The 15,042-nt window shown below is 38.4% G+C and overlaps 1 protein-coding gene across 19 annotated transcripts in view; it reads left to right on the top strand.

Annotated features, from left to right (window-relative positions):
* Positions 1–15,042, top strand: part of DST (dystonin) — a 448,713-nt gene that overhangs the window by 414,181 nt on the left and 19,490 nt on the right. For all 19 annotated transcript variants that reach the window (XM_014537311.1, XM_005863309.2, XM_014537308.1 and 16 more), the window contains 7 exons: positions 1,539–1,658; positions 4,477–4,646; positions 6,214–6,373; positions 9,068–9,262; positions 10,001–10,129; positions 13,530–13,673; positions 14,329–14,517. In XM_014537311.1, the coding sequence (XP_014392797.1) occupies positions 1,539–1,658; positions 4,477–4,646; positions 6,214–6,373; positions 9,068–9,262; positions 10,001–10,129; positions 13,530–13,673; positions 14,329–14,517 (1,107 nt within the window). The remainder of the gene's footprint in view (positions 1–1,538; positions 1,659–4,476; positions 4,647–6,213; positions 6,374–9,067; positions 9,263–10,000; positions 10,130–13,529; positions 13,674–14,328; positions 14,518–15,042) is intronic.

Genomic DNA, 15,042 nt, shown 5'->3' with positions numbered 1-15,042 from the left:
ACATGCCGTATATCCCTTTTTGAGTGGGAGGTATGATATCAGCAGTGTTATAAGTGAGTCCCTGGAATGGAACTAGTCCCTAATGATTTTGTAAGATAACATTAATACTGAGCCTGTCATTTTTCTCTCCACATATGTAACAGTCTATAGTTTAGGCGTTTTTGAGTTAAGCACATCTAGCTTATAAAAATCTCTTGGATGCCAGAAGCCAGTTGCCCATTCTCTTCCTCCCTTCTCCATTTAATCAATTTTATTTTCTGTTTGTTTAATTAACTTCTGGTCTCAATGCAAAAGCATAGCATTTCTTCTGTTTTTACCATTTAAAAATAGTTTTGAAAGTAGGACCAGCCTTAGAACCTGTGTGTTTATATAATTAAACTTACCATCTAACTGTTACAGCCAATGTAATTTGTAGTAAGACTACCTAACACCATGACTAGCTGTATCTTTATTTTATTTTTCCTTTCTTTCTTTTTTTTTATTCTAAGATCTCCGTTTTGGGCTCAGATGTTGACCGTAGTTCTCTGACTTGGACAATGTCTGTTTCTGTTCTGGCCTCCATATTTTCATGTTTAAATTGATTAGCATGTGGGAGGGGTGTGTAGGGAGAGCAGGTTTGATGAGATGATCTCTAAGGGGCCCTTGCAGCTTTGCAATTCCGTGCTCTTATTGTGCTGTTTTGGTAAGAAGTGTCTTTTTGTTATTCCATTATTAATGTGCTTTGATATAAAACACATTTTATTTTGATTACCTAAGTCTTTGCTATGTATCTGTTCACTTAACTTTATTATGAGGCATAATTTATAACCATTTTCACAACTTGGTCTCCAAAAATAGTACCCACTAGTTCTCAGAGATAAACAGAAAACAGACTGTAGGTGAAATGAAATATATGTAGCACCAGACTATTTCAAGGTCGATGACAAAGAGAATTCTATTTTGTTAGAACTCAAGTACTATGGGTGCTCTTACATACTAAACCAATTATGTGAGGCACGGGCATTAAGTTGAGGATTTTGATAGCAAAATAAAGATGTTCAGCTATCTTTGTATTAAATAGGAATGAAATGACCTCTTTGTTCTTGTTACTTTCTAAAGCCAGTTTACAAACTTTATCCTCTTTCTACTGTTTTATTCCTTTTCTTAACATAAGAATTAAACATCTTAGAAGTAAACACAGAAATGTCAAGAGACAGCAGAAAGCAAATAAAATTCTCTGAGAGTTGATGTTAATTATTAAGAAAAAGAAAGGGAGGGAAGTTTTCCCTGATGCTTTCTAACATATCTATTTTTGTTAAACTTTGTGTGCTTGAATGAATTATAACAAAGTGACCATGGGCAAAACCACAAAAGCCAGTGTAAACAAGACAGTTTGTAATCTGCTGATGAAACTACTGCTTTTTTCTTCTTCAGGGGAATTGTTGAATTAATAATTTTCAACATTTCCATTAACATTAATTTCTATTTTAAATTAATATTAGATTTTAAATATAGTGTATAGTGAAAGTTTCCTGGACAAAATGTGAATTTCTTTACAGTTCCATGAAGCTTGGACTAAACTTATGGAGTGGCTAGAGGAGTCGGAAAAGTCTTTGGATTCTGAACTGGAAATTGCCAACGATCCAGACAAACTAAAGACACAACTCTCGCAGCATAAGGTGGGTCTACAGTTAAGAAAAGCATATGGTGCCCTGGCTGAGTGGCTCAGCTGGTTGGAGCATCATCCAGTACACCAAAAGATTGCAGGTTCAATTCCTGATTATGGCACATACCTATGTTATGGGTTCAATCCCCCGTCTGGGAGCATCCTGGAGGCAACCAATCAAAGTTTCTCTCTCTCACATCGATGTTTTTCTCTTTCCCTTCCTCTTGCTCTAAAAATCAATAATGGAAAAAAACAAAAAAACAAAAACATGTCCTCAGGTAAGGATTTAAAAAAGAAAAGAAAAGCATAGTATGTCTTTATATATTTCAAGATTACTTTTCATTTCCTACTTGGTTGTGCATTTATTTGTCACTAGAGGAAAGAAAGGTTCAATGTGAACTACATGAAATTTAAAACAATTGCCCTTCACGTTGGTCCATTCCATTATGATCTAGGATTCATTGGTAAAAGAAAACAGGCAAAATTAAAACTGGAATTCTACAACCTAAAACATATAAAGGTTTGTAGGGGTTCAAACATTGGCATTTCAATTTTAGCACAATTGTCTTGTATTTGCTATCATAAACCATATAGAAGATAATTCTATAGTAAAAAATAATGTAAATTTCTTTTTAACAGTGCATTGGGGGAAATTGGTTTCTTCTACAATGTGTATGTGTGGGTATATGAAACTCCATCCTAACCCTCAAGGAAACAAAGTCAGTGGCTTCCTTGTGTAAATTAGATGTAGAAACATTGAATTTTATATTTTCTACCTTTTCTATTCCTACCACATGGCATTTAAAGTGCGTTTCCCCATCCTTCTCAAATCGGTTAAGTTTGGGTCCTTCTGTCATTCTGTTTGATCATCAGCACTCAGGGTGAGGATGTGGGTAAAGGGGAGTGATTCCTGCAAATAGTTGTACATTTTTAGGCATCTACATGTAAATCATTGCTTGAAACATGATCATTTATAAAAGGATTGAAAAAAATATGGGGCAATGTAAGGTCATCATCAGAAAATTCTAGATGGTTGCTTCCATTAGCGAATCTACTTACCTCAGAGGATCACGATCCTATGATGATGGGAGGAAACATAGTGAGCACCCGTTTTTGGCGAGATGAGGGCTTATGAATGGCTTGTCCTGCTGGTGGCCTATGTCCCTGAGCTGCCACACGTAATATGGCAGCACAGTGAGGGTGAGCAGCACCTTCCTTCTGTCCCCTCTGATGGAAAAATGAGAGCCTCCTTCTCAATGTAGAATGTCTTATTTGAACTTGATCGTAGATGTCATGTCATGTAGTCTTATGAAAGTCTATTGAATATTTAAATTAGAAAATCCTAGAAATAACAATGTGCAAAGAATCCTGTGAGATTCTCTATTTTCCCTAGTGTGACCTATGGCCACAATCACCATCTCTCTGAAATAAAGATACAAGGTTCATTAAGCCAATTTTAAAAGAAGTCTTTTCTGTTCATTATTTGGGTACTTTTTGTCCTTAAAGAGTTTTAACCTGCCCTGTTTTCAGTATAACATTGGTTGTGTATTTACTATGTGAAGGAAATCTGTCAATACCGTGCTTCTAAAACTAGCATTCTGTTTAGAATAACATGAAAACATAATATGTACAGAGAACGGCAGAAATAGTGTGATATTCTACTTGTGCTCACTGCTAAAAAATTCCCAGATGTAGTTGCTTCCTTTTACAAGACAAAATAAATATCTTAGCCATTATAAGACACTTAAAGTGTCTTGCTTTTAAAGGCAATAAAAACATATTAGGTAATTTTAACTGAGGTTATTTTGGAAAATTATACATTTGTATAGCATTTTACTATCTGGGGTAATTCTAATGTGCTTCCAGGATTGAGAATCACTATATTAAGTGTTCTCGTGATATTTTATGAGCTTGTAAACTGCCTATTCAGTTGACCTAGCTTTCTTCTCATCCCTGGGATTATATATTCAATAGCAGTTGGCTCATTCGTTTTATTACATTCTATAAACACACAGAAAATATAACCTGATAATGAGAGGATTACAAAGACAATATCCCAACTGCAGGAAGGCTTATAATTGAGTTGTGTAGAAAGAATAGAATTCACCCCTCCTGCACATATACACACAAAAATGAAGCATCAAATCACGGAGGTCCTGTTAGCAGGATAGCTATTTGGTACATGGAAGAGTAATCTGTAGATCTTTTGAGACTTTGGTAGGTCATTAAAGAGGTGGAGAGGAGGGGTGTAGGCCTTCAAGTGGTGTGCTTACAATGACCAGTAGGTCTAAACATAGGGACCTAAAGGTGTGGTTCTTATTTGTCCCTCATCCTAGTTCACAGATAAAATTACTTGTAAAATTACTGTGAATATAGGAAATGTGTGCCAAAAAAACTGTTTGGCAAAAAACTCATAAATTTATACAGTATTGAGTCCCTCTGTGTCCTTATTGGACCAATAGTTACTCATAGAATGTTAACTACTAGTACATTTTCCTCCTTAAACCACGGGATTTTCAATAGTTTATTAGCAATTCTATCATATCATAACTAGAATACTGTCTGTAGTTTATAGCTACAAAAGATTTTGGATTTGTTTTGTTTTGAAATTATTTTCTTGATAACAGTAATAATTTGAAAATGTAAAGATGATTGTCTATCCTGGTATGTTCCTGTGTAGAGTACGGCACTGAATTGTGTGACTTGATTATTTGCGGATGCCTTCCGATGGTTAGACTCCGTTTATTAGAGATGCCTCTTTGAGTGTCTCTTACCCATTTGTGTGTTAGTTCCAAGTATAAATGCACATTGTATTCTTGTTTAACATCTAGGAGTTTCAGAAATCCCTTGGAGCCAAGCATTCTGTGTACGACACCACCAACAGAACTGGACGTTCTCTGAAGGAGAAAACCTCCCTGGCTGATGACAACCTGAAACTGGACGACATGCTGAGTGAGCTCCGAGACAAGTGGGACACGATCTGTGGAAAGTCCGTGGAAAGGTGAGATGTTCTTTAATGAACCAAATGTTTGGTTACTTTGTAGACCTCTTTCAGATACACAAGAGCCGTACTTTGCAGGGACATTTTAGGAACCTGAAATATGTCCTTGCCTGGGGAACTTCTCTGGTCCTTAGTCCCCCCCCTCGCACAGAACCTGCAGAGAAGGCTTTGCTAATCATCACGATTGTTTTTAACTATTCAGTTCACTCAGAAGTTAGAACATTCCCCAAGCTTCTGTCATCTCACACCTGACTGATCTTCCAGGTCTGCTCTTGTCCTCCTTAGTCCAATTTCTACATAACTACTAGGTAGTTTGTTTTTTTTAAGTAAATGGAAGCTGGTCATCCTCCGCTTTGTGCCCTTTAGGGACTTACTATTGGTGTGAACTAAAATATAATCTCTTATTGTGCAAGGTCTACTGATCTGACCCCTGTGTTCCCCTCCAACTTCCATGCACCCCTTTCTAATCTCCCCTTTTCTCATTACACTTCAACTGTGAAGGCCCCCCAAATTTTTAAAAATATGTTTTATTGACTTCAGAGAGGGAGACGGGGAGAGAGAGAGAGAGAGAGAGAGAGAGAGAGAGGGAGAGAGAGAGAGAGAGAGAAACTTCAATAATGAGAGAGAATCAGTGATCCAGTTGCCTCCTGCACGCCCCCTACTGGGGGTTGAGCCCACAACCTGGGCATTTACCCTGTGGGACTTGAACCGTGACCTCCTGGTTCATGAGCCACGCCAGCTGGGCAAAGGCCCAAAATTTTAAAGAAAGTACAATAGTACTGAAAGAGTTCAAATATATTAGAAATGTTTTCAAAGTTTTCATTGATCTTAGTCAAATTGCTTTAGTCAGTATCAAGATTAAATAGAGTATTATATTCCACTCTGTGGAATTTCACAGTAATATTTTTGTGTTTTTTCTAAAAAATTAAAAAACCTTCTCCAATCTCAAAAGGTCATGCTTTATACAATGTCATATAGTGAGATAAGTGTTTTCTTTAATATGACATTCTTGAGAATACAGAAGATCAGTGATGGCAGACAGATCCGTCAATGCCAGGGGTTAGAGATGGGGGCAGGCTGAGACTATACAGAGGCATCACAGGGCGATTTTTGGGGTGATGGAACTGTTCTGTATCTCGATTATGATGATAATTACACGAATCTACCTATACATGTGTTCAAATTCACAGAACCGTATACCCAAAACCCTCCATTTTACTGTATGATAATTTAGAACATAAATTTTAAAAAAACGTGTTTTTTTTTTTTTCATTAAAAAGCCATACTTTCATGAAGAAATGGAAGGGTCTGTGGCTTCCAGAGGTGGTGATGAAGGAATTTTCCTGGGACAGTGCCATGCATTTAAGGAATAAAAGAGAAGGGTTGAGAAAAGTGTTGTTGTTTGTTGTTGTTGTTTTTTAAGGGAAGCACAAAAACAGCAGAGAATACCAATACATTGGTTTTCCTCTGAGTTCGGCTCAAACGTCATGAATACATTTTAGCTGTTAGGATGTACAGGCTGGCTTTTTTGTTGCACGGATTGATTCTTCTCCCGCCCACCCCCCAGACAAAACAAATTGGAGGAAGCGCTGTTATTTTCCGGACAATTCACAGATGCCCTGCAGGCCCTCATTGATTGGTTATATAGAGTGGAGCCCCAGCTGGCAGAAGACCAGCCTGTCCATGGAGACATTGATTTAGTGATGAATCTGATCGATAATCACAAGGTATTGTTACCTGGGTCATTTTATTCATTTCATTTTGATTATTCTGGGTAGAGAAGAAACTCTTACCATTTAGCCTTTTAAAATCGTAGATACTATATATCATGCTACATAACAGTCTTTAATATTGAGGTGTATGTACAGTTGAGCAGAATCAGGAAGCCAACTTGGTGTAGGAAAATCATTTTAGTGTCAATGGCATACTTTTGTTTTTAATTTCCAGATCCAAGACCTTTTAGAACTTGGAAAGCAATTTTATTCTCTGGTGCTTTAAAACGTGTTTCAAGAATGTTTTACTATCTCTTTTTTATTCATTTAAATGATTATGTAATGTAATTTAGAAACATTCATTGAGTGACCTGGAACTTGATCATTGCATAAGCAGATAGATAATGTGACATGATCTATGGAGGTCATGGTCAGCTGCCTTTCTTTTTTTAAAAAACGGTTTAACCTTGCCCTTGAACTATAGCAACTTATGAGACAACTGCATATGTTGAGGAATTTGATTATTACTTCAAGAACATTGGTTTCCTTGAAATCTTCTGATATGTATGGTAAACTGTGTAAATCAAAGGTCATATTTGAGAACTCCAGCTGATATTGAGTGTAAGGTTCTAAATTATGATCAAATGCTGTTACAACTTAAAAAGTTTAAAAACAACATGAGGTACTGTACTAATGTAGAAGGGTTGTGTCAGAGTTGACTTTATATAGAGATGTTTTACAGCACTGCTTGAATTCATGTTGTATTGCCCCTCTTATCCTTTTTGAGTTCAGAAAATTTATTTCATTTAAAAATGCTCTCTTTATACTTCCCTGATTATGCTATTTTCATCTTACCTATTCTTTTTTTAAACAGTTGGTCCTTTTGCACATTTAGTTCCCCTTTTCTGGTTCTGTTATCTCATTATATCAATAAAGGCGAGTTTGTTATTTTGAATATGAGAAAATAAAAGGATAAATGGAGAACATTGATCAGGCCCACACAAATAAAAATTTAAAGAATTACGTTGCTTTGCCGATATTAAAACAAATGTTTTGTGCATGATTAATATAAACCTTTCCATTCCCTGGCAGCCATTCAATGAGTAATGAATAGTGTAATGTTACTTTTTACATAAATACCATTTTTGTAAGCTCACTGTCTAAACATTTACTCCCCTAGGCACTTGCCAGGTTTTTTATATATTAAGGTCATCAAGAATGAATTAATCATTCAGCATTAGTAATACAATTGGAAGGCTCAAGAAATTTAAGTATACAGAGTACATTGCAAAGTCTACTCAGATCTATTGGACTAGTCCTATCACAAATAGAATGTTTAGACACTGTCCCATCTATATATGTGTGTGTGTGTATGTGTGTGTGTGTGCCCATGTGTGTGTGCATGTCTATATGCAGGTACATCTTGTTTAACACTGTTAGAAGGAAATCAGCAAAGAATTCATCACTGATTTTGATGGGCTTTCTTTTATGAATGATCTGAGTACCAAACTAGAAAGCCATGGATACAGCCACAATGATAAAATGTGCTTGGTAATATTCATTTGTGATCATTTTTTTAAAGAAAGATAAGATAATATTATCCTATACATAAAGTTGGCTCTTTGAAAGATCTAGTATCATATACAAACTCTTGTATCAGAAGTAAAGAACCCCAGGTTCATTTCTTGGATTAAGACTGTGGCCGAAAGAAGCCAATTTAACTCCTGACACATCAGAGTTTACATGGATTAGATGGGAGCAAAAACCAAAAAGCTTTTACTCCAAGGTGACAAGGATTTACGCTACTAAAATTTGACATTATGGGTTAGTAGTATTCAGGATGCTGTAAAAGACGAAGGCATGTTATAGAGAAAAAGGACTACATGCCAACTTTCCATGAGATTTCCTGCCATTGTCATGAAGGATCCCCGTGATGTACCCCAGGATTCCTTAGTTATTCGTTAGTCTCTTACGTCTGTTTACACTAAGTAAGAGTAGTGTGGTGGCCAGCACGCACTTGGTACTCAGTAATGAGTTGAGAGGAATTGAGACACCATTTTAAGGAATCATAGAAAAGAAGGAACTTGATGCATTATTTTGTGGAATTGAAATAAAAGGTGGCCACCATTATTTAAACCCACTGTGTCATTTAAAAAATAGGGTTGTTCACTCAGGAGAATGTTACAAGATTGAACCAATTTATACAAGACTGCTGTTTTTTAAAGAACTTGACATTTTATTTTTCAATTACAGTTTTCATTCAATATTATTTTGCATTAGTTTCAGGTATACAGCTTGGGGGCTAGACAGTCATACACTTTACCAAGTGTTCCCCCAATATTTCTAGTATCCACCTGGTCCATACATAGTTATTACAATATTACTGACTATACTCCCTACGCTGTACTTTACATCCCCATGACTATTTTGTAGCTGCCAATTTGTACTTCGCAATCCCTTCACCTTTTTCAACCAGCTCCCCAGCCGGCCTCCCCTCTGGCAGCCAGCAGCCCGCTGTCTGTGTCTAAGATACAAGACTGGCCGTAACGGTGCTCTGACAGATTCTGTGAAAAATCTGGGTCCTTCAACTCCACGTCTCAGAGATCTGTCCATGATGTTATTATTTGCACATATATATTTGAAACTATGTTTGACTGTTTTGGTTTTGTAATTAAAAATTGACTTCGGTAAGAATATGGTTTTCTTTAGGCCTTCCAAAAGGAACTGGGGAAGAGAACCAGCAGCGTGCAGGCCCTGAAGCGCTCGGCCCGGGAGCTCATAGAAGGCAGCCGGGACGACTCCTCCTGGGTCCGGGTCCAGATGCAGGAACTGAGCACACGCTGGGAGACCGTGTGCGCACTTTCTGTGTCAAAGCAAACTCGGTTAGAAGCAGCTCTGCGCCAGGTAAAAATTATGTACTTACAGCAGGTGTAGTGGGAAGGTATTGAGGCCTCCATGAGAGCTGCCCTTGTGAAGGCCCGTGAAGCTCCCCATTTCTTAACCAAGACGATCATGGAGAAGAACATTCTTAAAGCATCAGTGCCTGGGTCCTTCCCCCACTCTCCCCATCCTTCCCCCCAAAACTTAAATTACTACCAAGGGAGGCTTTCTAATCTTCCCATAAATGTGCTGCTTGAGTAATTTTTCAGCCTGAATGTATAATGGGCTGCCATTCATCTGAAATCAGATTGTTAAAATTCATATATAGGCCTTTTTTATTTTTTTTAAATATATTTTTATTGATTTCAGAGAGGAAGGGAGGGGGAGAGAGAGATAGAAACATCAATGATGAGAGAGAATCATTGATTGGCTGCTTCCTGCACATCCCCTACTGGGGATCGAGCCTGCAACCTGGGCATTTAGCCTTGACCGGAATTGAACCTGGAACCCTCAGTCCGTAGGCCGACACTCTATCCACTGAGCCAAACTAGCTAGGGCTCTAGGTCTTTTTTATATATTAGATGCTTCCTTTACATTTGTAAAATGCAGCACCATCTAGCTTTTATCTTTTTAATGGGGATAGTGCATATGATTAATCAATTTAAATAGAAAAAATTTTTTTTTCATTGAGAGGAAGAATCTGCTGTACTAAGCATATTTGGAACTCTTGTTTGGGGTGTGTGTGTCTGTGTGAACCTGTAGGCAGAGGAATTCCATTCGGTGGTGCATGCCCTGTTGGAGTGGCTGGCTGAGGCGGAGCAAACCCTTCGTTTCCATGGCGTTCTCCCAGAGGACGAGGATGCTCTTCGGACTCTCATTGATCAGCATAAAGTGAGTTACATAAATGCTAAGTCAAACTAAACGAGAAAATCAAAGTAAAGAAAATTGACTTGTGGTTGCAAATGTCAATTGCATGAATATTTTCCTTCCCAAGAACTAATTAAAGACCTAGTACATTTGAGACTTCACCTGTGTCCTCCATACTTGCATAGGTGTGTCCCATGCACCTATACACAGGTATGTGTAGCTATCCTTTTATTTTTCCTTCATAAAGAAGGTTGTTATTCTAAAATTAGTCACTTGATTTTCTATCTTTAGGAAGTTTATTGATTTTTCTAGGGGGTTATGTGGCGTCTGACCAAAACTGGTCAATTTTGTTGCACTTTTATGTGCATATCAAAGATGAAGTTTCCTTAATGAGCAGTTTGGCATAATTATACCATTAGAATTGTACATTAATAATTTTGACTTTCAAAACAAGCAAGTAATTTGATAATTGGTCTTCAAATTTCATTTTTAAGCCTCTGCCAATTCTGTTTTAAACAAAAAGCCACCTTAAATTCTTTTGAGAAGTAACTCTAGGATAAATTATAAGTTGATAAAGGAATTATGTAAGTAGACATATTATTAAATAGTTAAGTAAAAATCTGGCCATTGAGGTTCAGATTCAGATCTTCCTGTGATAATGGGTAGAACTAGCAAAATCCTTAAGAGAGTGGTTCAGATAGCTCTTAACAGATGTTTGAGTTTTTTTAACCTTTGACTCTACCAAGAATTTGTAATGTAGCACTCAATGTTATATTGATGTCAGGATTCCTGTTATCTTTAAAGGATCTGTTTAGCCACTGAGTAACCTCATCTTTCAAGGTCAAATTAGAAATACATCATTAATTCCAGTGTAGCATGGGTTACATCATCTATGGAGACTTTTTATTTTAATTACTATGCTCTCTCAATGATGCATGGTGTAACCTATAGCAATGAAATACTGCCTTGTCATTAATAAAAGTGATGTGAGTTTGTATGACATTATCTGGAGGAATGAAATGCTACCCACACCATTTAAAGTTGAAGCTAGAATGTAAGAAATCAGGTAAGAGTAGGAAAATTACATCAAATTTACTGTGACTATTTTATTCAGTTCAATGTTTTGAAAATGTAGTTTATGTTACCATAGGCTGACCATCAGCCAGCACTGAGTTACTCTAACATACATAGGCCTGGGTCTCAGAGTAGCCCCTTGAAGCCCAGGTTCATATCCATCACCCTTTGGAAAGGAGTCCACTTGTGGTCTCACCACCCTCACAGCAGGACCAGGGCACCCCCAGGAACACCAGGAGGCAGGTATCCAGAGCAGAAGTCATGGCTTTTTACAAAAATTGTAGGTCCTCCAATAATATCATTTTGTTACAATATTGATGAGAAACAATAGGACTTTAATTCTTGTTCATATCAATTAGCCTATGATAAAATTGACTCTGTTGTGTTGTTTTGCTTAAAGTCACAGAACCTATCGACCATGTTAAGTGAGGACTTACTGTAATTATCTTTAAATATTTTTAAATAGCATAAGCTATTTAAATAACATGCAATTTTATAAAGGCCCTCTTAGTAATGAACATTACCTAATTGCAGGGACATTATTCATTCTTTTTCATTTCCTCTGCCTTCCCTTCACACACTCGCTGATAGAAGAGAAACAGAATATTTAATTTCTCAGCCCCAGGACTAGAGACTTGTTAGTATAAATCAATTCCTAACAATGGCAAGTGCTCCCACATGAGCACACACTACTCAAGTGGCACTCGGGCGAGATTGGAAGAGCGCGGAATACAACAGGGAGTTGACAGCCCAGTCCCCAGCATTTGGGCAGGGCCAGGCTCTTGTAGGTGTAGGAGGGACTAAAAGTACATGATCACGTCAACTGTCCTCTGCAAAGTACAGCTGTTGCTAACCTCTGAATTTCTCTTCCTAGTCAAGTTTTTCTTCCTTTTATTTAAGAGGATATATATTGGGGGAAATTAGAATATATTTAGAGGTAGGTCATGATATTTAAAAAAGTAGGTCAGTTGTTAATTGAACCTTGAATCCACAGAAGTAAACATGTGTACATAAAAGGTTGGAAAGCACTTATTCAATCACAGAAACACAAAATTGAATCTTTGATCTTGTGGACCTTAACATCTAGAAGATATGGATGTAAACAAATTATGTCAGCACAGCAAAATGCTCAAGTAGGAGGCATATGACAGAGCTGCTTCTTGGAGTTTCAAAACAAAAGGTCACTAGACTTTATAGTAAACAACTGTGTTTTCAGATGATCACCCTAGTCACAGTGTATGGGTGTCTGCTGTGTCTGCAGCCTCTGGCACTTCTTGACAGTGTGATCAAGGAATCCTTCTAAGCATGGGGGTCCAGATATATTGGGGTGTCTGTGGATGCTTGAAATTCAGTGTGTGGTTTTGGAAGCTTGTCACCTGTTTTAGGGTAAAGGTCCTCATTTTTTAAAACACACTTGTAGAGTTCTCTGATTCATGTATCTATGGACACAGTTCTGATGACAGAAAGTAGTTACATATGTGAGGCATTTGTAAAGTAGTTGATTGGAAACCCTTTCCTTGGACCTTTTGTGGCTCATCTATGCTGCTGGGGCAGAGAGTGGTTCCTACTGGCCATGGAAGGGAGGGACAGCTTTTACACTGCTGGCCTGCTGTCTGGCCCGCTCACTCCAGCCTCCCTCTCACTCCGCCCTGGTTGGATATTTGTGCCATCTCTCCCACACCCTCAACTTTTCTAGCTCCTTTCCCAGACTTCTCTCTTCCTTGGCACCTCTTTTTGGTACATATTCCTATCTTTCCTGATGTGGTTAATGCTATTTTAACTACTAACCCCCTTGTCTTATTTGTTAGGTGTTTTTTTGTTTGTTTCAATCAGTATTATTTCTATCTCTGGTATTACTGTCTCTCCCAATGCTACTCTCCATTAATACTATAATTATAATATCTTCACCTCTTTTTGGTACATATTCCTATCTTTCCTGATGTAGTTAATGCTATTTTAACTACTAACCTCCTTGTCTTGTTAGGTGTTTTTTGTTTCCAATCAGTGTTATTTCTATTTCTGGTATTACTGTCTCCCAATCCTACTCTCCATTAATACTATAATTATAATATCTCCAAAATCAGGAGAGAGTATATCTTGTGTAATGTATTTATACATTAAAAATGTATCGTGTAAAGCATGAGATACTATCCTATAACTGTATTTTAAAATATGTATTAGAAACTACTTTATTTCCTATTTTTGTGCCTTCTCCTCCCTTAATGCCCCAATTAGTGGATCATTCCCAGCTGTGAATAAACCAGTTGCACTCTGACAGTCAGATGACTGTCACCGGAGTTTTGTTCTCAGCCATGCCAACAGCTAATTGAAGCCTTCGCTTCTGCTGCAGGAATTCATGAAGAAACTGGAGGAAAAACGAGCTGCCCTCAATAAAGCGACCAGTATGGGGGACGCCGTCCTGGCCATCTGCCACCCCGACTCCATCACCACCATCAAGCACTGGATAACCATCATCCGGGCCAGGTTTGAGGAGGTCAGTGTGGCTCCAGCCATCTTCAGAGCAGTGGTAGCTCTGACAGTCAGGCAGGAGGTATGGAAACTTCAGCTTTTAAGATGCACTCACGGCCATGGGAACATGAGGCCTCTGCAGAGAGAGATGTCTGTAACATACCTTTCCTGTGAGCATCACCCGTCCCTGCAATCCACTTTTCTTTAAACAGTGGAGGGCATTTGCAGCCATGTCCCTGAAACACGAAAAGGCAAATACTTGCTTCTCCGCTGTGTAACTTACTTCCGGTCTCGCTTCCACATTGTGTCTGTTGAATAACCCAGGAGTTGGATAGTATTTCAGAGTAGTATATGCATGTGGAATGAATTACATACACGAAGCACATTAATTCTTTAAGATCTTAGCTATTTTTATTTCTACTCGGCTCGACATGGAGTAGGCATACTTGGTCCTTCGGAGAATGCATATTTGAACGTGAGTTAGAAAACAAAGAGAAGTCTGGGTGATTGAGGTACATCTCTAAACTTCTAAAGGTGACGAACATCCCCGAGCTGGGTCTTGGTACCACTGATGGGATCTAGAAAGACTTCCAGCCCAGGATGATCCTAGTTCACATTGAAATTATTAAATCATTCACTAAGATGGAAGAAATTCAGGGAAATTTCTATTTCTCCGCCAGGTGCTGGCCTGGGCAAAGCAGCATCAGCAGAGACTAGCAAGTGCTCTGGCTGGGCTCATTGCCAAACAGGAGTTGCTGGAAGCTTTGCTGACTTGGCTGCAGTGGGCTGAAACCACGCTTAGTGATAAGGACAAAGAAGCCATCCCCCAGGAAATTGAAGAGGTGAAGGCCCTCATTGCAGAACACCAGGTAAAGTAAATGCCATCCTACCCCCCATCTTCTCAGGTATTTTCTTTCTTTCACTGCTGTAGTGCTCAAAAGATTGCTTTGTACCTTCACGTCCATTCCTCAAACACACTCCTCAGCTCCTTCCAACTGGGTTTCTAATTCTACCACTGCCTTAAAACTTCTCACAGATAACTGAACTTTGACGGTCTCTCCTCTTTATCTGTTATCTTCCCAAAACTCTTTCCTTTTTGGCCTCTGTGAAGTTACACTCATGGGCACTGTCTCAGATTGGCTCCACCCCTGCCCCCCTGCCTCTCACATTCTAAGTGGCAGTTCTATACTCCATTCATCTCTCCCTCTCTCCCTCTCTCCCTCTCTCCCTCTCTCCCTCTCCCCTTCTCCCCCTCTCCCTCTTTCTCTGATCTCGCCCTTGCTGGTTTCATTGCTCCATGTTTGCATTTTCTACTATCTGCTGCTGTGAACATCTCCCGAGACGTCCCCCGTCAGAACTCCACATATGCAGCTATATCATCTTACTCAAAAAAA

The sequence above is a fragment of the Myotis brandtii genome, unplaced genomic scaffold (genome assembly GCF_000412655.1).
Source record: "Myotis brandtii unplaced genomic scaffold, ASM41265v1 scaffold176, whole genome shotgun sequence".
In the NCBI taxonomy this organism is placed as follows: domain Eukaryota; kingdom Metazoa; phylum Chordata; class Mammalia; order Chiroptera; family Vespertilionidae; genus Myotis; species Myotis brandtii.
The sequence above is the reverse complement of the archived record's forward strand: the minus strand, read 5'-3'. Positions and strand labels throughout refer to the sequence as shown.